This window comes from Oryctolagus cuniculus, chromosome 2 (genome assembly GCF_051225735.1).
Source record: "Oryctolagus cuniculus isolate XC-2025 breed Fujian yellow rabbit chromosome 2, ASM5122573v1, whole genome shotgun sequence".
Lineage (NCBI taxonomy): Eukaryota > Metazoa > Chordata > Mammalia > Lagomorpha > Leporidae > Oryctolagus > Oryctolagus cuniculus.
This window is the reverse complement of record NC_142868.1, coordinates 115237514-115261700: the sequence shown is the minus strand read 5'-3', so window position 1 is coordinate 115261700 and position 24187 is coordinate 115237514. Positions and strand designations below refer to the sequence as shown.

The 24187-nt window shown below is 43.1% G+C and overlaps 1 protein-coding gene across 13 annotated transcripts in view; it reads left to right on the top strand.

The window, feature by feature from the left end:
- Positions 1-24187, top strand: part of VWA3B (von Willebrand factor A domain containing 3B) — a 275643-nt gene that overhangs the window by 99915 nt on the left and 151541 nt on the right. For 7 of the 13 annotated variants that reach the window (XM_089326030.1, XM_089326028.1, XM_089326027.1 and 4 more), the window contains 4 exons: positions 4993-5189; positions 12406-12560; positions 17725-17863; positions 18958-19089. In XM_089326030.1, the coding sequence (XP_089182156.1) occupies positions 4993-5189; positions 12406-12560; positions 17725-17863; positions 18958-19089 (623 nt within the window). The remainder of the gene's footprint in view (positions 1-4992; positions 5190-12405; positions 12561-17724; positions 17864-18957; positions 19090-24187) is intronic. The other 6 variants (XM_089326038.1, XM_089326036.1, XM_089326034.1 and 3 more) reach the window with 2 other exon arrangements.

Here is a 24187-nt window from a genome sequence, read left to right as displayed (position 1 = left end):
GCCATGGATGTACCCTGCTGTTTGCCTCCATTACCAATAGAAAATCTTTAGCAATCTGTCAGGTGAAGTAGAAAAGCCTCCTAATCAGCATTAGCTGTGAACTCACACCTCCTTAATAAATGAAGGCTCTGTAGGTGAGAATTCCTGCAACACTTTTAATTAAGATGACTGCAGGGGAATGGAAAGGACCCCATAGTGAGTGATGAGGCCCTTCCCCCGCCCCTCCTGGGGGAAACCAGGCTCAGCCACTAACTGGTGTAATTAGCACAGACAGTGAAAAGATTTCCCCTTTTCCCCTACTTTCTTCAGCTCCAAGCACCTGGGCTCTTTGTTTTTGATTGCTTGGCTGCCCTTCCTTGCCTTCGGTAAGTTCAAGTTGCTTTGGGGGTTCCATTGAAACCCCTTTCTTAAGATGCTAATAGGGAGCTTGAATCCTGCCCTCAGGGCCTGCACTGCCTGGTCCTAGGGGATGCCAGGAGTCCAGAGTTAGCTCCTGGCTCTTTAAAACCTCTGCTAAGGTAGGCTGAGATGGGCTTTTAGGCAATTGTTTCACGCTAAGCTTGAATTTGTACTTCATAAGGGCCTTTTGTCTTTATGAAAGAAGGCAACTGGAAAAAAGAGTAGGGGGAAGTGATTGTATGTTGCTATGGAAATAATTATGTGAAAAATTTTGTTTCCTAGTATACTTATTGGTTAGTAAAAAGAAAATGTCTCCATAGGTAGAACTAAAGAGAGGACAAAGAGTCAGATTACAATTAACAACAATTGGAGAAAAATAGTTATACCAAAGGAGTGATGTCCCTGACAAAAGGGGCCTTGTCCTCTTAGCTGCTTCCTGTGATTCCTGAGAGCTTGGGAGAACCTCAGGGAAGGCTCTGGATTGAGCCCCTGACCAGAGTGGGACAGCTGCACCCCATATCAGAGGGGGTTTGTATACTAGCTCCAAGTCCGATCCACTTTCCTGCTAATGTGCACCCTGGTGTTGTAGGCAGGCATACAGGATAAAATTGATCAGGTTTGTGAGCTGGAAGACCACCCGTGTGACCTCATGCCCCTACCTGATCACACCTTCGTGCCCACCAGCCAATCAGACTAATTAACCACTCCCTTTTGGAAGTAGATTAAAGGCCTGAAACCCGGTGAGCCCAGCCTTTTTTTTTTTTTCTTTCCCCTTTGCCCTTTGCCCTTCTCCTCCCTAGCTGCCCTGAATCCCCCTGCTGCCCTGTGCCTCTGGGGTGCATGGCCTTCAGGCCACCCTCCCCATGCTTTCTGGCCTGCATGCTCCTCCACGCGGCTGGCTCCTGGCGCTTGGTATGAATCCAGATTTCTCTTTGTCTTTTAGATAGGGCCCTCACTCTCCTATGTATTTCTCCCACTGAATAAAAGCTTAAGAATTTATCATGCTGCCTTGTTTATTTGTGCCTGTATTCAGAATTCTTCTCTGAATTCGTGACAAGAACGCATAAGGCTTATTAATATCCCAAACTTATTATTAAGCACCCGGTAACATAATTGGCACCCCAGATGAGACTTTTAAGGGGATATGTTACTGATATTACTGGGAGGCTGCAGGCAATGGCTCAAGCACTTGCGTCTCTCCCACCACATGGAAACCTAGATTGGATTCCAGGCTCCTTGCTTCAGCCTGGTCCATCCAGGACTGTTGAGGGCATTTGGGGAGAAAACCGGTGGATTGAAGAGCTCACATACACACCCTCAAAAGAGTGTGCATTTGGCCCAGCAGTTAAAAGACTTTGTGCTTCGTGTGAAAACCAGGTGTTGGCATTCAGCATGGGGCTTTTGATGCCTAGATGTTTTCAAGTTCCAAAGCCAATAGAAACGTACCAGGGGATTCCAATTCAATCCCGTCAAGGTGGTATGTACCAATGCCATCTTGTTAAAGTGATCAGTTTAAGTTCATAATTGATCAAAAACATAGGATTAAGTGTCAAAGGGATTACATAAATAAGACCAGTGTCTGCAAATAATTGATATAATTAAAAAGGAAAGAATGATCCTACATGGGAAGCAGGATACACAGCAGACTCATATAATGGCAAATGCCCTAAACAGCACTCTGGCCTCAGAATCAGCCCTTAAGGCATTTGGATCTGGCTAAAAAGCCCACGAGAGTTTCGCAGACATGGAAAGCCAAGACACTGTGGCAAAAAAAAAAAAAAAAAAAAAAAAAAAAAAAAAAAAAAAAAGACCTAAATGGAAGATCTCTGTGAGTGAGATCCCAGCAGAAAGAATGGGCCATCAAAGAAGGCAATACCTTTCTCTGAAGGGAGGAAAGAACTTCCACTTCGAATATGGCCTTGTCTAAATCAGATTGGAGTTGGTGAACTCAAAGAGCTTCCATAGCCTTGGCAGCTCATGATAAGAGCCTGGGGTGATTACTGACATCATAAATAAGAGTGTCAATTGTTAAATCAACAACGGAGTCACTGTGCACTGCTCCCCATGTAGGACCTCTGTCCTTATTGTGTTGTACTATGCGAATTAACAGTAAAACTACTACTCAAACAGTAAAAAAAAAAAAAAAAGTTCCAAAGCCAAAACAAGATTCTCAGAAAAGTTCCAACTCTAGTAGGTTTCAGAGTACATTCCTCCAAAGATATCCTATTAAATTTCTGAACATGGTACACATGAAATGTTAATGGGTATATCTTTTACATGTGATCAAGAAATAATTGGCCCTTATGTGTTTTTATTTCATCAAATCCTATTCCAATTATGTCTCTCTTTCAATGTAGTGATGGGTAAGTCTGCATAATGTTTTTGTTTCCCGGATAGTGTTACTTGTTAATTAACGGTGTAATTTCCCTTGCATCTGTGTCTGGTAGAAGCATAACTGATGGGATTATGAAGTGATAACTACAGAAGCTCACTGCACCTTAAGCCAGTTGCTAAGCTTGGCTCATGGTGCAGTCATCTGGGGAGCTCTGGGAAATTAGTGTTTGGGTCACAGTCTCAAACTATTTAAGACAGAGTGTAATGGATGGGGCCCAGGCATCAGTATTCTTTTTTTGAAAAACTTATTTGAGAATAAAAAAACTAAAGAAAAAACAGCTTCTGATTGCTAGTTCACTCTCCAAATGCCCACAGTGGCTTGGGCTTGGCCAGGTCAAAACCAGGAGCCAAGAACAGAATCTAGGTCTCTCATGTGGGTGGCAATTACTTGAGCCATCTTTGGTGCCGCTAAGAGCACCCATTAGCAGGAAGCTAGAATCAGGAACAGAGCCAGAACTCAAAGCTAGGCACTCTGATACACAATGTGGGATGTCTTTACTGTTAGGATAAATGCCCGCCACACACCAGTATTCTTTAAAGCTCCTTAGAGCCCCTGATCTCAGTAGAAATAAGTAATCTTTATGGTCTTGGTGGACCTCATGTGTGATAAAAAGCATTATAAAAATTATCTGTCTACCCAGCATTCCCTTCCCGTCCTCCTGGTGCTTGGCTGGTCCCCATGGGACTAAAAGCACAGGGTCCTTTCAGCCTGCCTTCTAGTGGTGTGCAGCTCTCGAATAACAAAGCTCCGATCTGTTGCATGTGCCAGTTTCCAGACTCAGTCAGGTCCTCCACTATGGCAATGGTGGGTCACCCTACCGAAGTACTGTTTATCACTGGGCATAGAGTCAGAAGGAAAGGTGCATAGTCAGCTCCGGACACCACTGTCTCCTTTCTAGCTTCACATTTATTCACCTGCTCCTCAGAGTGTATGCAGGCTCTTCAAAGAGTTTACGGAAAATGCAAATTAGGGAAAAAATGACACACAGATTTCCAAAGATTTTGGCACCAAAATACACTCATATTTAATTCAATTTGCCGTGAACTTTGTGAAGCCCTCTTGTACTCCCCTGCATGTATGATACACTGGCATATCCTGCTCAGGTAACATTACACCACCTTCCAGTTGGAGTAGGTAAGCTCTGGAAAACACCAAGGAAGGGGCGGGGCTTTTGGTGGCGTGTTTAAGCCACAGCTTCTGATGTCTGCCTTCCGCATGAGAGTGCCTACATTCATGTCCTGGCTCCACTCCCAATTCCAGCTTCCTGCTAATGCGCACCCTGAGTGGCAGCAGGTGATGGCTCAAGCACTTAGATCCCTGCCACCCACGTGGGAGACCTGGATTGAGTTCCCAGCTGTTGTAGGCATTCAGGGAATGAAGCAGTGGATGGAAGATCTCTGTGTCTCTGCCTCTCAAATAAATGAATAATAAAAACCCAAGGGAATGTGCCTAAAGCTAGAATTGTTTGAGTAAACAGTGTTCTGGGTTATATTTCAACTGTGAGCCTAAGGTGAGTTGTTCTAGCTGTAGCTTTGGGCACAGGAGCTGATGTATGAGGTTTCTAAGACCGCAGAAGTGAGAGCCAGGCTCACAATCAGCATAAATAGAGAAGGTGACAAGGGAGTTTCCTGGAGGGCAGCTTGCCAGCCTTGAGGGGTGATTGAGCCTCAGCACAGGCTCCATGCCTCTGCTTCTCTTTCTCCCTAATTGCAATGCACGTTCACTCAACTTTTCTCACTGTTTGGCTGTAGTAAGCCCCAGGAAGGCTAAACAGATTCTCCCTTCCATCTGCAGGTGAAGATGTCTTCCAGAATGATTTGCCCAAGTTTAAGCAATTTGCCTGAGCTAGTAGGTGATGGAGCCAGAACTTGAACCCAAAACTGCTGATCCCAAGTTGAATGTTCTCTCAAGACACACTTGGCCTGTCAGTCAACTCCACCTAGTCATGAGGCCAGTCACTTTAAGTAGAGGAGGGAGTGGGATGAAAAGAAACAGATTCCTGCTTTCCAGTCTTGTGAACTAATTTATTGCTGATCCTGCTTTGGAAAATATGTTTCCTGAAATGAAACATGGTCTTTGTGGCCTAACAAAGAACATGTTCCAGCTCTGTAAATATTAAGTTGGAGGTTGAATTGAAATGGTGCAGCAGTATAAACTCGAACCGACATAAATGGCTGATGAACTGTGCTTCCAAACAGAGGCAGGAGCAGCATCCGCTGGGAACGCGTCAAATCCAGAGGACACCTGGGACTCCAAGAAGTGGCTGCAGAAATATGGCTTGAAATCTCAGAAGCTGTCATTTTATGATGTGCTTGCTAACTGCTCCTTTCGCCACGCTGATGGAGTTGTTGACATAAAAGCCAAACCAGAGAATGAGTCTGTGCAGACCAGTGCGGTAGGTGGGGGCTGTGGCCTTCCCTTGATGCCCAGGGTGGGTGATGCCCTCAGATGAGAAGCTAAAGGCTGAGCCTTGGTTGAAGGGCAGCAGGGAGGCAAGCCAGCCTGGGTTTCCAAGAAGAAAGGTGGAGGTGCTTCCCACCTTCCCCTCCTCTATGGGATACCTTGGGAGTGGAGGGCAAGCCTGGAAATAGGTTTTATAGTATGGGAATTATTCACAAGGTGGGGGTGGACTTATAGAAATTCAGGCAGGCCAGCGCCACGGCTCACTAGGCTAATCCTCTGCCTTGCGGTGCCGGCACACCGGGTTCTAGTCCCAGTCGGGGCGCCGGATTCTGTCCCGGTTGCCCCTCTTCCAGGCCAGCTCTCTGCTGTGGCCCGGGAGTGCAGTGGAGAATGGCCCAAGTGCTTGGGCCCTGCACCTGCATGGGAGACCAGGAGAAGCACCTGGCTCCTGCCATCGGATCAGCGTGGTGCGCCGGCCGCGGCGGCCATTGGAGGGTGAACCAACGGCAAAGGAAGACCTTTCTCTCTGTCTCTCTCTTTCACTGTCCACTCTGCCTGTCAAAAAAAAAAAAAAATCAGGCATTTGGAATTCAGAATTACTTACCATTCTATCAAAAGAGAAGCCTTTTGTCTCCGCATGTTGAATGAAAGCAAAAAACTGCTGGTGAATAGGCTCAAAACAGGCATTTCTGTGGTCCCCTTATATTTCTACTATTTTAAAGGCACATTATGCTAATCACTACCAGCCAGCACATAATAGATTCCCAGTATATATCAAATCAGACTCCCGGTAAATATCAAATCAAATGACACTGGGTAGGTATATATTGGAAACTTGACAATTGTAGTTCCACTGTGCCAAATGGATCTTATGGGAATACAGCTCCTCATAGTGCTGGATTCTGCCTCCTGATGGAAGAATACTGCTCAATAGCAGTGTGTCCTAAATGCTATCATCATGCACATGAGCGAGTCTGCCTGAGGAGAGCCCGAGACTTGGCATCAATAGTCTCTCAATCCATTTTGTGTTACTATAAGAAATGACTTGAGACTGAGCAATTTGCAAAGAAGCACATTTATTGATTTTACAGTTCTGGAGGTCCAAAACCATGGTGCGGTCATCTTGACTTCTGGTGAGGGCCTCGTGCCGTGTCAGCTAGTGGTGGCAAGTGAAAAAGCAAGTGGGGATGTGGGTGGGAGAGCATGAGAGAGGGAGAGAGATGGGAGGCTGATCCACTCTTTATAATAACTTTCTAACAACTCACTCTTGCAGTGACCAACCCATTCCCAAGAGACCTAGCTCATTCCCAAGAGAAAGGCGGTGATCTCCCTAAACCTGATCACCTCTTAAGGCACCGCTTCCAAGCACCACCACACTGAAGGCCAAGCCTCCACACGAGATTTGGTGAGGACAAATCCTATCCAAACCATAGCCAGTAACAATCCCCAGGTGGTGCAGAAGCGGCTGGTGCAGGTGCCATGTGAGAAACACTGATGTCAAGGAACCAGAAATCTAGATGTCAGAAGTTTAGTATGGAAAGACTAAGAAGTATCTCAATATGAAACCTAAAATGACATGAGGATCCCAGGTTTGTAAAACCAAAGAGAATTTCCTTAGGAGGTGGTAGAGTACCAGGTACTCACTGTGAAGTGAAAGCTAAAATGGAAGCCACAAAGCAGCCACGCCGGTGACTGCAGCTCAGTGGGGATAACTGGGAAAGGCAGTGAAGGCTCTCCTCAAACTGAGATGTTTGACTCCAGTCTCTTTGGCTTGTTCTGAAGCTGGCTGACCAGGCAAGAGTCTCTCCTTTGAGGGCCGCCTGAGCCATGCCTTGTTGTATTCTTGCTTCCTTACTGCTGCGTGTTCATGATGAACTGCAAAGAAGAAGATATAAAAATTGAATTAGATAGATACAGCATTGACACAGGACTTGTTTCCTGACTTACCCTTGGATATGGAGCAATTGCTGCAATGCAGGCAAAATCTCATTTGTGAGTCTCCTCCCCCAGCCCAGTTTTCCAGTTTTGTAGACATTATTCAGTAATGCTCAGGAAATCACACATAACTGAATTTTCATTTTGAAAATATATTAGGCCTTGGATATATAAAAATATTAATACTTGTTGATTTAAACATTACGTACCATGAGCTTATGACAATGTAGGCTCAGAGCTACTGTGAATACTAATTTCCTCCTGATTCTTTCTTGACATTTTAAAATGAAATTTTACAGGACCAGTTTGAAGAATTTGACTGATAAAAGGGAATTTTATCTGAAAGTTTATGTGCTAAGGAATAATATTATAAATACTGAGAATTATATAGTACCTCTGTCCTCTTCCACAAATATTGATGAAAAAGAAACACTTATATTTTTAGTATTTGGGACTACATATCTGAAACTGGATTTGTACCTAAAATGGTGATATGTATCAAGCAGGGAGAAAGTGAGGCTGTGAAATTTGTTAGGTTAAGACTGCCTCTGGGCTGGACCCCCTAAATGAATAACAATAAAAACTGGCTTATACCAGATCCAGGAAGTCCATTTATAATGAGAAATAAATAATTAAACAGGCCCTGCTAAGTCAAGTTTCTCAGATGGATGAACTGGTAGAAGGAAGAGATAAAAATTCACCCTAATTAGCATATTTCAGGCAAAATCTACTAACCGTATTTTGGGCACCCCTGAAGTCATGTTGCATGCATGGTTGTTTGCTGCTTTGGCGCAAAACCAGAGCTATCTCACCATTCATTCTTCTAACAGATAATTATTGAGCTTCTAATATGTATCAGGCAGTTGTCACAGGGTAGAGTGACCAGAAATGGGTGTCAGTGCTATTTCTACCAGTTAGTAACTATGAACGAGACATGTCGATTCTTTGAGACTTCCTCTCCTTGTCTGTAGATAGAATGGGGTGGTATGAAGTGCCCAGCACTTAGGAGATGCACAGTGGATATTACCTTCCTTCTTTTCATGTCTTGCAAAAATTGTGAGTCAAAAATGAGCCCTAACGGAATGCCTTTATGCTTTATATACAAGGTAAATATATTTGTGCTGTCATTTAACACAAGAAAACCGAGTTGCATGGCCTCTGAAAGAGCAGGTAACTCACCTGCAATTCATCTCGCAGGGTCTGCCAGCCTCTTACACAGTGCTTTGTAGTCACTTCTAGATATTTTCAATCAGCATCCAAATATGCTGTTATCTCTCCCATCTTAAAAATGTGGTTCCTATAGCTGCCTCTGGCCCTGCCTCATTTGCCTCATTCCTCCACTCTTTTTTTTTTTAAAGTAAGATTTATCCATTTATTTGAAAGGCAGAGCTACAGAGAGGCAGAGACAGAGAGAGGTCTTCATCCACTGATTCACTCCCCTAATGGCCACAATGGCCAGAGCTGGGCCAATCCAAAGACAGGAGCCAGGAGCTTCTTCTGGGTCTGCCTCAGGGGTATAGGGGCCCAAGGACTTGGGCCATCCTCTATTGCTTTCCTAGGCCATAACAGAGAGCTGAATCATAAATGGAGCAGCCAGGTCTTGAACCGGTGCCCATATGGGATGTCAGCACTGCAGGCGGCCACTTTACCCACTCTGCCATAGCACCAACCCCTCTGTTCCTCTTTAGAATTCAACTCCTCAGGGGGCTGGTACTGTGGCATAGTGAATAAAGTTTTGCCTGCAGTGCCAGCATCCCATATGGATACTGGTTCAAGACTTGGCTGTTCCACTTACAATCCAGCTCTCTGCTATGGCCTGGCAAAGCAGTAGAAGATGGCCCAAATCCTTGGGCCCCTGTACCCATGTGGGAGACCTGGAATAAGTTCCTGGCTCCTGCCTTGGGATCTGTGCAGCTTCAGCCGTTGCAGCCATTTTGGGAGTGAACCAGCAGATGGAAGACCTCCCTCTCCCTTTCTCTGCCTCTCCTTGTCTGTAACTCTGCCTTTCAAATAAATAAATCTTAAAAAAAAAAAAAAGAAGAAAGAATTCCACTCCTCAGAAGAGTTGTGGACATATCACTTCCCCAGTTCTTCAGTTCTCTTCCCATGTTCTCTTGAACCCACTCCCATTAGGAAAAAGTCCCCACCTCTCCACCAAAACTCATTCTTCAGGAATACTTGGATTGCTAGAGTCAGTTCTCAGGCTAGGTCTCCCTTGACCTGTTATCAGCATTGATGCTGTTGATCACTTCCTTGAGATTCTTTTATTTGTAGAATATACACAGTCCAGGTTTCCCTCCTACCTTGCTGGCTCTTCCTCATCTGTCTTCCTTATTCTTTCTTCCCTATGCCCCCACCCTGTAAATGCTGCAGGGCCTCCGGGTGCAGACCTTGGACAACTTCCCTGTCTACACTCATTCCCTGAGTGAGCTCATCTAGGCGCATATTGTTTAGTGTCCTGTGCATTCCAGTGATTTCCGGGTGTGCATCCCCAGCACTGAGTCCCTCTCTGATCTGCACCTCACTATTTGACATGTCGCTTGGATGTCTGGCAGGCATCTCAAACCCAGCAGATCGGACACCAAACCTTGATCTTCCCTACTCAAAGCTGCTTTCCCACAATCTTTGTCCTATCAGTTTATTGCAACTTCATTCTTTCACTTCCTGGGCTGAAAAACCTGAGGCGTTCCCGACTCCTCTCTTTTCTCTCACATCCATATCTGATCTCTCATTACACCCTGCCAGTTCTTTCTCCACGATAGAATCGCCTATCACTCATAATCTGACTGCTTCCTACTGCTGCTGCTATTTCCCCCTGTCCATGCCCCAAATGACCCCCTGACTCCTTACTTCTGCCTGTGACCTTTTGCAGTCTATTTTCAGCAGTGCAATCAGAGTCATCTTGTAAAACCATAAATTAGATGTGCCACTTCTCTTGATAAAGTCTGTACGTGATTCCTTTCTCACTCATAGCAAAGGCCAAAGTCATTTCCATCAGCTGTCACATTTTACAGGATCTGCATTCTGGCTCTCCTCCTCCGCCTATTTTTCCAGTTTCATCCTGTTCGTTCTTCCCTTGCTCACCCTATTTCGGCTTACTGGACATCTGAAAATTACACAAACACTGCAGGCAAACTCTTAGCTCAGGCTTTTATGCCTGCCATGTCCTCAGACTTCCTCCAAATCTTCACATGGCCACAGTCTTCAATCTTTCGGGTCTCTGGTCCACTAAACTCCATGTGAAGCGTTCTCCTCTAGATTTTAACTTGTCCCCTTCTCCCCCTCTCTGTCTAGCACTCTCTGATTCTATAGTCTCCTTCCTTCCTCATTTTTCTTCATAGAATTTGTCATCCTCTGACCATGTTTCTTTGTTAGTTGGCTCTTCCCTGTAAGGAGAGCTCCACAAAGCAGGGATTCATGTGCTTGTTTATGGATTGCGCTCTTAGTGCCTAGCAGAGTTCATGGCCTGGAGTCGTGCTGGAGGAGTATTGGTCAGATGAGTGATAGAGACAGAGTTGATGAGAGCTCACCTTGTGGGGAGCTTTTGTCCTGGGACCAGTTCTGTGTGTCCCAGTAGAGAGTGTTACATGAGAGTTGGAGCTCTTGGCCACTTCACTTCATTTGCAGCTGGGAGTAGCAATGGGGAAAATGGTTTATGTGAGTCTCAAGTCTCACTTCCTCCAGAATAGTTTTTTGATCCTCCAGTTCATTGCAAACTCTTTCTTCTTTTCCAGGACTTTCTTAGTCCTAATCCTCACTGTCTGAACCCTATACCCAGTACTGGGTATCTAATTATCTGCATTCCAAAGTGTGTGTATGTGTGCAGCTTCTCCCTGCTGGAATCATTGGGTTCTCTGGGGCATGGATGGGATCATACATATCTTTCTGACACATGTCACCCAGCACAGAGTTACCCATGTAGTAGGCCCTAGGACATCTTCGACTGAGCTAATTGTCACTCCCCCTCTTCATGGAGGAACGACACAGGACCCTGCGCTGTTCTTTTGTCTGCTCGGCCCTCCCCGGGTTTGCTGCTGGTTCTTCCTGGGTTGGCTACCGACCCTTCCACCTCCGTGGAGGGGCGGTTCCCCCTGCCGCTTTCCCCACTTCCGCAGGGGAGCGGCACACCGCCGGCCGGCTCTCTCGGGGGCTGCTCAGGTGTTCCTCATAGATGTTCCTGGTGCATGTTGTCTCTCTCCTCCTTTATAGTCCTCTTCCACCAATCCCAACTCTGCTACCCACATGCCGAGTACGCTGCTCTCCTCCAATCAGGAGCAGGTCCTGCTGTTTATTGGTTGAACTGGAGGCAGCTGTGTAGAAGCTGTTTCCTCCTCTCCCAGCGCCATATTGTGGGAGAGCAGACGCATAGAATAAGTCTTAATTCCAGTAACAGTCTAGTCCGAGTTGCTCCCCACACTAATGACTAAATGATTTACTGCACAGAGGGTCAGCATTGTGGCGCAGCAGGTAAAGCCACTGCCCATGACATTGGCATTGCATATGGGCACTGGCTTGTATCCTGGCTGCTCCACTTCCCATCCAGCTCCTTGCTAGTGGCCTGGGAAAGCAGAAGATAGTTCAAGTAGTTGGGTCCCTGCCACCCACGTGGGAGACCTGAATGAACCTGGCTCTTGGCTTCAACCTGGCCCAACCCTGTGTGTTGTGGCCATCTGGGAAGTTAACCAATGGATAGAAACTTCCTCTCTCTCTCTCTCTCCCTCTCTCTCCCTCTCTCTCCCTTCTACCCCCTTTCTCTCCCCTCCCCCATCTCTGTAACTCTTTCTAATCAATCAATCAATCCTTTAAAAAATTATTTATTGTATGGGTGAGTGCCAAGAGCTGAATAAATAAGGCCATCTGGAATAAATGATGCCATCTGGAAACTTTTCTTTAAATGTTTTTTTTTTTTTTAAAGATTTAATTTATTTGAAAGTCAGAGTTACACAGAGAGAGGAGAGGCAGAGAGAGAGGCCTTCCATCCGATGGTTCATTCCCCAGATGGCCGTAATGGCTGGAGCTGCGCTGATCTAAAGCCAGGAGTCAGGAACTTCTTCCGGGTCTCCCACGTGGGTGCAGGGACCCAAGGACTTGGGCCATCTTCCACTGCTTTCCCAGGCCATAGCAGAGAGCTGGATTGAAAGTGGAGCAGCCAGATCTCGAACCGGCGCCCATATGGGATGCTGGTGCTTCAAGCCAGGGTGTTAACCCGCTGCACCACAGCACTGGCACCTAAATCGTTTCTGAGTGGCTTCTGTTCTTTGTCCTTTCCTTAGGAGACCAAGAAGAAGACAGTCCATGCAAAATATTGTAGCAGGTTTGTTCATGCTCCCTGGAAGGATGGGAGCTTGGTCCATGTCAACATTACAAAGGAGAAGTGCAAGTGGTACAGTGAGAGAATTCACACAGTCCTGGCTCACATCCAAAGGAGGTTGGTGCATTTGCTGGGCAGTACAGTGGTCTAGTCTCTCTTGAAGTGCAAATCTACCAGATCTGTTGGTAAAAGCTCAACCGGGAGAAAAGGCCGCTAAATATTGTTAAGTCAGGGTTGCCATCTGATGATTTGCTGATGGCATTGTTATCAAGAAAGAGGATGTTTGAATTCAGATTCAGAGCTGCCTTGATGCTAGTTTTGTAGATTCTTAAAAACAGCAAAAGTATGTTTATCATGTTTACACGTCAGCATAGGAGGCCAAGGAATGCTTCTGTCCTGTCTTTCGTGTTTTGTGGGCTGCAAGTATACTGTAGACAGATACTACATCTGTCTTCTCTATCCTTGAATATTACATTTCAAGACAACTGTTACAATGTTGTAAAATATTTGAATACAACTAATTAATATATATACTTTGTAAGTCAGCTAATAATATTTCCATGTGATCCCTCTGAACCCTGCTGGTTTGGTTATATATATATACATATATATATATATATATATATATGTGTATATATATAATATTTATTTATTTGAAAGGCAGAGTTACAAAGAAGCAAAGGCAGAGAAAGAGAGAGGTCTTCAGGCTGCTGGTTCACTCCCCAAATGGCTGCAGTGGCCAGAGCTGGGTCAATCTGAAGCCAGGAGCCAGGAGCTTCTTCTGCATCTCCTATGTGAGTGCAGAGGCTCAAGGACTTGGGCCGTCTTCCAGTGCTTTCCCAGGTCACAGCAGAGAGCTGGATTGGAAGAAGAGCAGCTGGAACTTGAACCAGCACCCACATGGGATGTTGGCACTACAGGCTGTAGCTTTATCTGCTGGCCCCCTGCTGGATATGTAACTATGATAATACCCTTGACGCTAGCATTGAATGCTGTGACCTCAAGGTCAGCCCCATGGGAATGATCTACCTTCACCTCCTAGATACTAGAGAAGAGTTTTAGATACTGAACACCAAGACCATTTGGGTGCATGGACTCTGAGGTCAGCTAACACAAGATTCTAATCCCAGCTCTGCCACTTGCTGTGTGACCCTGAGCAAGTGAACTAATGTCTTGTGCATCTGTCTCTTCATTTATAAAGTGGAAATAGTAATGCCATTTATGAATTTGTTCTATGGATTAGATCAGACATGAAATCTAATGAGCCTAAGTCAGTACCAGCCTGCAGCAGCCATTTGAAAATGAGAGAGCCCACCTCCCTCCTGTGTTTTCTGTTATAAACCACAGGCTGCACATGGAGCCTACCTCTCAAAACCCAGGTGATGGGTTGCTCAGAACAAGTCCTCTCATTCTGGAATCTTCTCTGCCCATGGCTTTGGAGCTGACCCCATGGGGAGGGTAGTTTGGGTTTTGGATCTAGGACAGAGGATGCTTCTTGCAAAGCACCCCACCTGGCAGCCGCTGGGTCCCTTTGTCCCACACCTTCTACAGGATGTCAAGGGTTGTCCTGAAGCGTTCTCTCTTCTTCTGTTTTCTGGAAGACTTTGTGAAGAGCTGGCACCATCTCTCCCTTGCCTTTTGGGCAGAATTCACCACCGAAGTCATCTGGGTCTGGAGGAGTCGTCTTTGTGGGAAGGTTTCGAACTATGTATTCGGTTTCTTTAAATGCACATAGAAGTGATACTGGTAATTAATGTCCTTTTGTTTTCTCAGCAGTCTGGTTAGAGGTTATCCATTTTATTGATCTTGATAAAGAAAGAATTTCTGGTTTCACTGATATTTTCCTCTAAAAGGCTTTCTGCTTTCTATAACATTGATTACCACTCATATTTATTATTATCTTTGCTGTACTATGGGTTTAAGTTTCTAAAGATAAGTGCTTAGGTTACTAATTTGAGAACTTTCCTTCTGATATACCTCTGAGTACTTTGTTAACTGCCTCTCACATGTTTTGATATGTTGTGTATTATTTTTAATCACTTCATCACTTCAGAATATTTTCTGATTTCCCCTGTTATTTATTCTTTGACCAAAAGATCACTTAGAAATGTGTTGTTTACTTTCCAAATACTTGTGGATTTCCTTCATATTTTTTGGTTATTCATTTCCATTTTAATAACTTCGTACAATATTTATTGGGTCCCATTTTGTAACCAAGAATATGGAAAAAAATTGCTTCTGTTGGATGGAGTATAGTGTAGATATCAGTTGACTCAAGCTGGTTGACAGTGTTGCTCAAGTCTTCCAGATTGCTACTGATTTTCTTTTTAACTGTTTTATATGTTATTGAGAAAAGAGTGTTGAAATCTCCAACTGTAGTTTTGGGATTACCCAATTACCCTTTCGATTCCATCAGGGTTTTCCGTGTGTATTTTGAAGCTGTGTTAGCAGGTGCATGTACCTTTAGGGTTGTTAGGATCTCTTGATGGATTGCCTCCTTGGTGATTATGAAAGGTCTGTGTTATGTCTGGTAGGTAATATTCCTGGTTCTGAAATGTACTTTGTTTCCATATAACCAATTGTCCACATAGTTTATTTTTTCTATCCTTTCCCCCCTACTCAACTCTTATCTTTTTTTTTTTTTTTTTTTTTTTGACAGGCAGAGTAGATAGTGAGAGACACAGAGAGAAAGGTCTTCCTTTTGCCGTTGGTTCACCCTCCAGTGGCCGCCACGGCTGGCGTGCTGTGGCTGGCGCACAGCGCTGATCCAATAGCAGGAGCCAGGTGCTTCTCCTGGTCTCCCATGCGGGTGCAGGGCCCAAGCACTTGGGCCATCCTCCACTGCACTCCCTGGCCACAGCAGAGAGCTGGCCTGGAAGAGGGGCAACCGGGACAGAATCCGGCGCCCCGAATGGGACTAGAACCCAGTGTGCCGGTGCCGCTAGGTGGAGGATTAGCCTATTGAGCCACGGCTCCGGCCTCAACTCTTATCTTTTAATGGAGGAATTTCTTATAGACAGCATGTATGTGAATGTTGTTTTTAAATCAGCCTTGACAACCTTTTCCTTTTAATTAGAGTGCTAAGATTATTTACAACTAAAATGATTGTTGATACAGTTGGATTTGTATTTATACATTTATTTTTATAAAGATTTATTTATTTGAAAGTCAGAGTTACAAAAAGAGAGGGAGAGACAGAGATTTTCAATCTACTGGTTCACTAATGGTTGCAACTGCTAGAACTGAGGCTGGGCCAGGCTGAAGCCGGAGCTTGGAACTCCAACTGGGTCTCTGCAGGGTCCCAAGTACTTGGGCAGTCTTCTGCTTTCCCAGGTGTGTTAGCAGACAGCTAGCTGGGACTTGAATTGGCAGCGCCCATATGGGATACAACATCACATGCAGCAGCTTAACCCACTACACCATGACACTGGCCCCATGATTCAGCTGGATTTAAATATAAGATTGTGTTATTTGCTTTCTCTTTGTCTCATCTGTTCTTTCTCTTTTATTTCATTTATGGTCTTCTTTTGTTTGAATTTTTATTTTATCTTCATTAATAACTTATTAACCCTATCTGTTTTGCTTTGATGCATGTGTATGACTATTTAGTCTTTTGTTTTTAATTGTTTCATATTATTATGTCTTGCCGGTGCCGTGGCTCACTAGGCTAATCCTCCACCTGCGGCGCTGGCACACCGGGTTCTTGTCCCGGTTGTTCCTCTTCCAGTCCAGCTCTCTGCTGTGGCCCGGGAAGGCAGTGGAGGATGGCCCAAGTGCTTGGGCCCTGCACCAGCATGGGAGACCAGGAGAAGCACCTGGCTCCTGGCTTCGGATCATATTATTATGTCTTTCCAAGGTTCCTTCATCTTTTCTTCTCCTAATGTCTAATTTACTGTTGATGCCATGCAGTGTATTCTTTTTTGATTTCAGATATTGTGTCTCTCTAGAAGTTTCATTTGGGACTCCTCCCCCACCATGTCTTTCATTGCTTTCCTCCTTCTGTTCATACTTTACCTTCTTGAACACGTACATTGGCTTTATGCTAGCTGGGCAACCGCATCCTTTTCCACCAATTCTACATTATCTTTGTCATCTTGGGGTCTGTTTCTGTTGATTGATTTTTCTTCTGATTATGGAACATATTTTCCTGCTTCTTTGCAGCTCTGACAATTTTTACTGCATGCCAGATATTTTGAATTTTATGAGTAGTGGATTTCATTTCACTTTTTAAAATGTGTATTCTATGGTGTGGTTAAGTTGTTTGGAGCCAATATGAACTCTTTAGGACTTGTTTTTGAGTTATTTAGCGTAAGTGCAGGGTGGCCTTTGGGTGAGGACCGACTTGGTGCTATAACTAAGGCAATGCCCTTTTGAGGACTCTCCTTGATGCTCCATGTATTAAGGAGGTATCCACACTCTGGCTGGCTGGAAGATGAACTGTTGCCAGCTTTGTGTAAACTCTGAGGCTGTTGATGCATCTACTCCTTTTTGACGAATTGTTCCTTGGCTTCAGTAGTTTCTTCACATGCATGCCTTGGTCAGCACTTAGACTCTCTAGGGCACTCTTCTAAAATTTCTCCATGTCTTATTCTCTCTCTATCCCTCCTCTTCCCCTCCCCTCTTCTTCTGTGCTGTGACCTCCTCTTCAGTATTTTTCCCCACAAAGTCTAGTTCCCTGGGCCCTGCTATACTCAATTTTGAACATTGTCTTTGGTCCTCTGTTCTGCACCTGCTTCTCCCAGGCTTTGGTCACAGTCATGAGCTTCATTGACATCCTGTGATGGACACCTGAGCGTGGACAAAGGCAGCAATCCTGCTCACACTACCACTTGTTGCTTGGTTCTCACAAGGCTTGGGGTCACTTGTTGCTGTTCCCAAGCCTCCTTGAAGCTTCAGGAAAATGCTAGCTTTACTAGATTGACTGCAGGCATCAGGGTCAGAACAGATAGCCAGAACTCATAGCTGAGGGCCTCAAAATACCAGTTACTTACTTTGCTTTGGCTTTGGTGCTTGTGTTGGATTTATTTTTCTGACAGATTCATTTTCTGACTTCTGTTTTACTTGGATTAATGTTGGGTCATGGAGCAGAGTGATAAGTCAGCCATTCTGAATGTAGGATTTTCTACAGAAAAACTTCAAAGTTTATAATCCACTCACTGAAAATTGGGTAATAAAGAATTCAGCCCAGCTATGGCTTCTGTAGATGGCCCTGTTAAGTTCTTAGGAAGCAGATTTTGTTGCCTGTGGTCCCTGTTCACTTTCAACCTATTTTTCTGCTTAGGATTAAATGGCTACAGGATGGGAGTCAACTCCTCTTTGGAAAAGCACAAAATGATTGCATCTATGTCCTCATTGATACATCTCACTCGATGAAGAGCAAACTGGACTTGGTGAAGGACAAGATCATTCAGTTCATACAGGTTAGATGGAGCTGCCTGGTTCATGCATCTGGGGGCCTGTGTGTCACCAGTGCATTTTCACTGGCTATTGTCTGTTGTGGGCACTAAAAATCTGCAAGAAGGCTGGCTCAGTTAGGCCTTTCATCAGTTAGAGAACCATTATTCTCCTTTGCAAGCAGGCCTCTCCTCCAAGGACCCTTTCTGTAACACACGGGTTGCTTCAGGGAGTTTATACATTCATTGCTTCAGGCTGCATCTGTCCAGAAGTCTGTGGTGTACAGAGACTTTTCCCAGACACTCGTCATATTGCCATTTCGGCTTTAATTTCCGGTGTATACCGACTGGGGAAGGATGTGTGTACACAGGCCCCAGCATAGATGCATGGGAGGAGGGTAGGCTGTTTGGGAGCTCCAAGTTCTTCTCCCTGTGCTGCTGTGAGTTGTATGACCTGAAGCAGTTGCTTGGATTTCTAAGGCTGTAGCTCCTGTGCCTGTGGTGGACATCATAGTGCTGTTGTTAGCCTGTCAATATTGATGTGAGCATTGGCTAAACAGTAGTAGTAGGGAGTGTTTGAGAAATACTACATAAATTTAATTTGACAAATCTCCACTGGAGATAAATGGATTGATGGAAGGCAAATGAATCAATCTGTAACCAAATAAAGCTTTATCCAAAAGATGATGAATGAAATTTACCATTTTGAATTTTTTCTTTAAGAATATTGTATTTAATATGCTTATTTGGTATATAATATCAGTGGTAATAGTTATTTGGAATTAAAAGATAAACTTATTTCTTTGCAAAATTTTGAAACCCATCGTATTTTTTTATAATAGCATTTTCAACACACTTGTTGAAAATCTTTCATATATAAACTTATACATACATGTGATTGATATATATATATACACATTTGTGAAAGTCTTAACATCCAAACTGCATATTTTATTTAAATACATTTTGTAGTAGAAAAGATTTTTTTCTATTGAATGTAACTTTTAGCTTGTAGAACTGAAAATAGGTGTCCTATGATTAACATTTATCGAGCTATGAACTTTTCAAGACCCTTTCTTACATATGATTGATTTTATAATTAAAAAGTACTTGTCTTACAGGAACAGCTGAAATACAAAAGTAAATTCAATTTTGTAAAGTTTGATGGTCAAGCAGTTGCTTGGCAGGAAAAACTTGCTGAAATCAATGAAGAAAATTTGGAGCAGGCTCAGTCCTGGATCAGAGATATTAAGGTAAAAAGGAGACTCAACCTGGGAGAGCAAGTGGGAGCTTCTCATCTGGGTACTGAATTTGTTCACAGGACAGAAATTCTTGAGAAGTTTTTCAAGCTCCAAAGAGGGCAGTGGCTTCACATTGACGTTCATTTTGATTACCAAAGTCATCATTAATGCAATCTCATTGATTAAAATCTTAAAGTTTAGGCAAAGTCTCTATTCACAGTACTACATTTCCAGATCTGCCCTTGGCTCAAATCTCAGCCCATTTATGAAAACAAATTTCAAAATGCCATATAATTTTTTTTGCATTCAGATATCCATATTTATTTTGTGTAAAACTTTGTTATTGTTTCCGAAGATATGCTGCAGCTTTTCTTAACAGTGGCTTCATTCACAAGCAATGAACTTGTGGAATCATACAGTAGAATCTCAGTATTTAGGACTGAAAGCGAGAAGAAAGGGCAGCAGGATACAGTATGAAGGAGAAATAATTTCTTTAGTCTGTGTATTTTATTTGGAGACATTTAAACCTACTGTTGGTATTTACAGAGACCACCGGGAAGGACTTTCCTTGTCTTGAGCCTATGTTAATTTTGAGCATTCTTTGGAACCATCTAGCATTCCAGAGATTTGAGACACGGTGAAAGACTAAGGGCTATTCTTAAAAAGCCCGATATAGATCACAAAATCTGAGATTTTTCAGTGTCTGAGTTCAGAGTTCTGGCTTTGACAGAAAGCCACGAATGGACATTAGCAGAACTCCTTGGATATTAACCAAAGCAGAGCCTGTACTGTCATTAAGATGCAACATGGTTCCCTTGAGGTTTTTTTTTTTTTTAAAGGAAAAAGAAGGAAATGTGTTTTATAAGAAATATTAATGCCTGAAAGATTTTGACCTACCTGCTTTTTCCTGGGAAAGAATATTGATTCATACCCAATTTGTTAAATTTCCAGGATTAACTAATGAAGTTACTTGAAATAAGTTCTCTCCTTTTGCAAACTCTAGATAATAGGAAATGGTTTGTTTACCCAGAACCCAGTAGTTTAGGATTTAGGGTGATAGTATACGTGCAATTCTATTGGAAAACATATTACTGGCTTCTGCTTTTTATGCTACTGATGAACAGAATTAGCCACTGTTTAGACTAGATATTTGGCAAAACAAAATAACTCAAATTGTTACTGTAAAGATTGATTCTACTCTCTCTAAAACCATTTGTTGATGATTCCTTGCTTGTTTGTTGAATATCCAAAATTCATTTTCAAGAACACCAAGGACAAAGAAATTATGGTATATGCACAACAATGGAGTAGTACACAGCCTTAAAAAAGAAGGAAAAGCTGTTATTTGTGACCACATGGGGGACATTATGTTAAGTGAAATAAGTCAGGCATAATTTTGCATATATGTGGAATCTGAAAGAGTCAAATTCAAAGAGACAGAGAATAGAATGATGGTTACCAGAGGCTGGAGGTGGGAACGGGGGGCTGGGGAGATTTTTCAAAGGGTCCAAGGTTTCACTTGGGTAAGAGGAATACGTTCTAGAGATCTGCCGCACAGCATGGTAACATTGGTTGTCAGTTTCATACCATACACTTGAAAATTGCTGAGAGAGAAGATTGTAAACGTTCTTACTGTACACACACACAAATGGATGTTAATAATAATATATGTTAATTAGCCTGATTTAATTGTTCCACAGTGTGTGTGTGTGTGCATGTGCGTGCTTATATATCAAAATATTACATTGCATACCATAAATATATCTACTTTCTATTTGTCAATAAAAATAAGTTAAAATAGTGAAGAAGACCTAATTCTTCTGCTGTTCTCTGGCTAATTTGGTCCAGTAATCAACCCAGTTAATTGAGAACACCACTCAGGATGTTTGGAGCCTGCTGTCTGCTGGTCATAAAGCAGTAGGTCCCTGAACAGGCAGTCATTCCTAAGGCCAGAGAAGCCCAATTGGGGCAGTGCTGTCGGTAGTTGTAGGAGGGGTCTGGCCAAAGGCCGCCAGGGAGCAGGTACAAAGCAGACTGCAGCTCCTGACCATCTTCCCTGGGGTTCTTTCCATCTGACTCTCTCCAGCTTTCGCACCACCTTTTCAGCAGGGCCCCAACAGCTGACTTGTGGAACAATGATTGCGTATCCAAATCCTGCAGGAGGGTTTTGTTTTGCTTTTACATTTTAAATCTGCGACAACCTTAGACTTAGAAAAGAGTTATGAAAATAGGACATAGACTTCCCAGATACCTTTCCCTAACTTCCTTTAATGTTAACATCTGACAGATGCAGCATAGTAGTCAAAGCTAGGAAATTTATAGTGATACTATTTTCAAAAAAGATTTATTTACTTATTTGAAAGGCAGAGTTACAGAGAGGCAGAGGCAGAGGCAGAGAGAGAGAGAGAGATAGGTCTTACATCTGCTAGTTCACTCCCCAGATGACCACAATGCCACAGGGCCAGTTCTTATATTGATATTATTAACTAAATCACAGACTTTATCCAGATCCCATTCCTTTTCCACTAATGTTCCTTTTATATTCCAGGAACCAGTCTCACATTACATTTATTTATTTAATTTTAAAATGTTACTATTTATTTGATAGGCAGAAAGAGACAGACACACACACGTACACAGAGCTCCCATCAGTTGCTCCACTTTGCTAAATGCCTGCAATACTAGGACTGGGCCAGACCAAAGCTGGGAGCTGGACACTCAACCAGATCTCCCATGTATGTGGCAGAGACCCAACTACTTGAGCCTACCTCCCAGGGCTGCACTGGCGGGAAGCTCAGTTGGGAGTAGAGCTGGGGATTGAACTCAGGCTGTCCATATGGGACCAGGAAGAAGTGGGAGCCCTACCGGTATCTTAGCTGCTAAGCCAAATGTCTGCCACTTATGTTACATTGAATTGCAGTGTGTCCTTATTCTCATCAATCTGTGACAGTTCCTCAGCCTCTGCTTGTCATTAATGACTTTGATGGTTTCCGTGACTGCTGCTCAGATATTTTGTAGAGTATGGCTCACTTTGATTTTGAGTGATTATTTTCTTGTGATTAAATTTGGGCTATGAATCAGGGGAAGGAATATCATAGGGGTGATGAGCCCTTATCTCATCACAGCTCATATAGTGTTAGTAAGCCTTATTAATTCTGATCATTTAGTTAAGATATCATTTACCAGGTTTTCTCCTTTGTAAAGTTACTGTGAATTCATTTGTAAATAATAAATGTTTTAGAGGAGATACTTTGAGACTACAGATGTCTTTGGTCTCTTAAACTCTGCCCAGTAATTTTAGCATTCAGTGGTGGTTTTTTCCTATAGCATTATTAATGAGTTGATGGTGATTATTTTTGTGTGTGTGCTTTTTTATATTTATTTATTTATTAGAACTTTTCTTTAAAGAAGTTTCCTTTTTTAAAATTCATATATTTAATCCAGTATAGCCTCATTAATATTGATTGTACTCTTGGAGTTATAATCCAATACTATTAGTTATTTTGTTATGAAAATTGTTTCTACTCTGGTCACTGGGCACTCTTTCAAGCAACTTCCCATGTCTTTTACACATGTGTCTATCTTTTTTTAATATTTATTTATTTATTTATTTGAAAGTCAGAGTTACACAGAGAGAGGAGAGGCAGAGAGAGAGAGAGGTCTTCCATCCACTGGTTCACTCCCCGATTGGCCACAACAGCTGGAGCTGCGCCAATCTGAAGCCAGGAGCTTCTTCTGGGTCTCCCAAGCACTTGGGCCATCTTCTACTGCTTTCCCAGGCCATAGCAGAGAGCTGGATCGGAAGAGGAGCAGCCAGGTTTCAAACCGGCGCCCATATGGGATGCCAGCGCTTCAGGCCAGGGCGTTAACCCACTGTGCCACAGTGCCAGCCCTAATATGTGTCTATCTTTATTTTTCCCTTTGCACTTCCTAACTTTAAGTCTCTAGAAAAAGTTTTTGATCACCTTGTAATTCTCAGTCCCAGCCCTGGAATCTACCACTTCTCCAAGGAACTTTGGTTCATTATGTTAGAGAATGTTATGTTGGAGAATTTAGAAACCTAGATCGGAATACCTAGATGTACTCACTGCTACAGGACTGTGTCACTGTTTCTGTGCCTTCTCACTGGATAGAGATAGAAAAGAATACATTTTATAGTCTTTGTATATACAACAGTCTGTTTCTGTATCTCTCTGTAGTTATATGAAATAAACAAACCATAAATTCATACTGATACCTCTTGGATACACTCCAGAGCCACAAAGTTCATTTGTAATCAGTCTATTTTCCTATTTGTAACTTCCTCAACTCTGAGAAACCTAACTCTCATCAGTAATGTATTTACCTGTATGTTCAACCATCATGCACATACAAAGTGATTTTAGAATTGCTAACCCACACTCTATGGGAAACAAATTTAGTAGTTAGAATATAATGTTTGTGTACTAGTCTGTTTCTCTTCATCTTTACAGTGTCCAGTTAAAAACCCATTTTCCAAAGTTTTAAAGTCAAGGTTTTTCTCATCCACTCCTCTCAGTGTGGTTACAGCATCCACTAGTGATGCACGTAGATTCACTGGTCACTGTCTGCCTTCCACTTTGGGTTACTCTCTCAGCCTGCATGAATCTTGTTTTAATTTATACCAGTGAAGACCGTGTTTTTGCTGTATAATTCTCTGGATCTTGATAATGTAAACAGCCATACATCTTGACCACGGTGCCAGAGAAAACAGTCCTATTCCTCCCCAGATTGCCTCGTGTGTCACTTGGCAGTCACCCCTCCCCTCTCCAGGTAACCACAGAATCATGCAGTAGAACCTGACACTTTGATCCGGAACTGCATTAAACTACCTGTGGATCCATTAGGAAGAATTGACATCTTTACTATGGGATTCTTCCAATCCATGCATGCAGTATGTTTGTTCAAGTACTCAGGTGTTCGATTTGTCACCAGCGTTTTGTAATTTCAGCATACAGATCCTGTGCATATTTGTTAAGTACTTAAAGCACTGAAGTAAGTACTTTAGTAATGAAGTACCACACATTTCATTTTCTTCGGAGCAATTGCAAACAATATTACATTTTAAAGTGTGCCCTAAGAAGGACAAGCT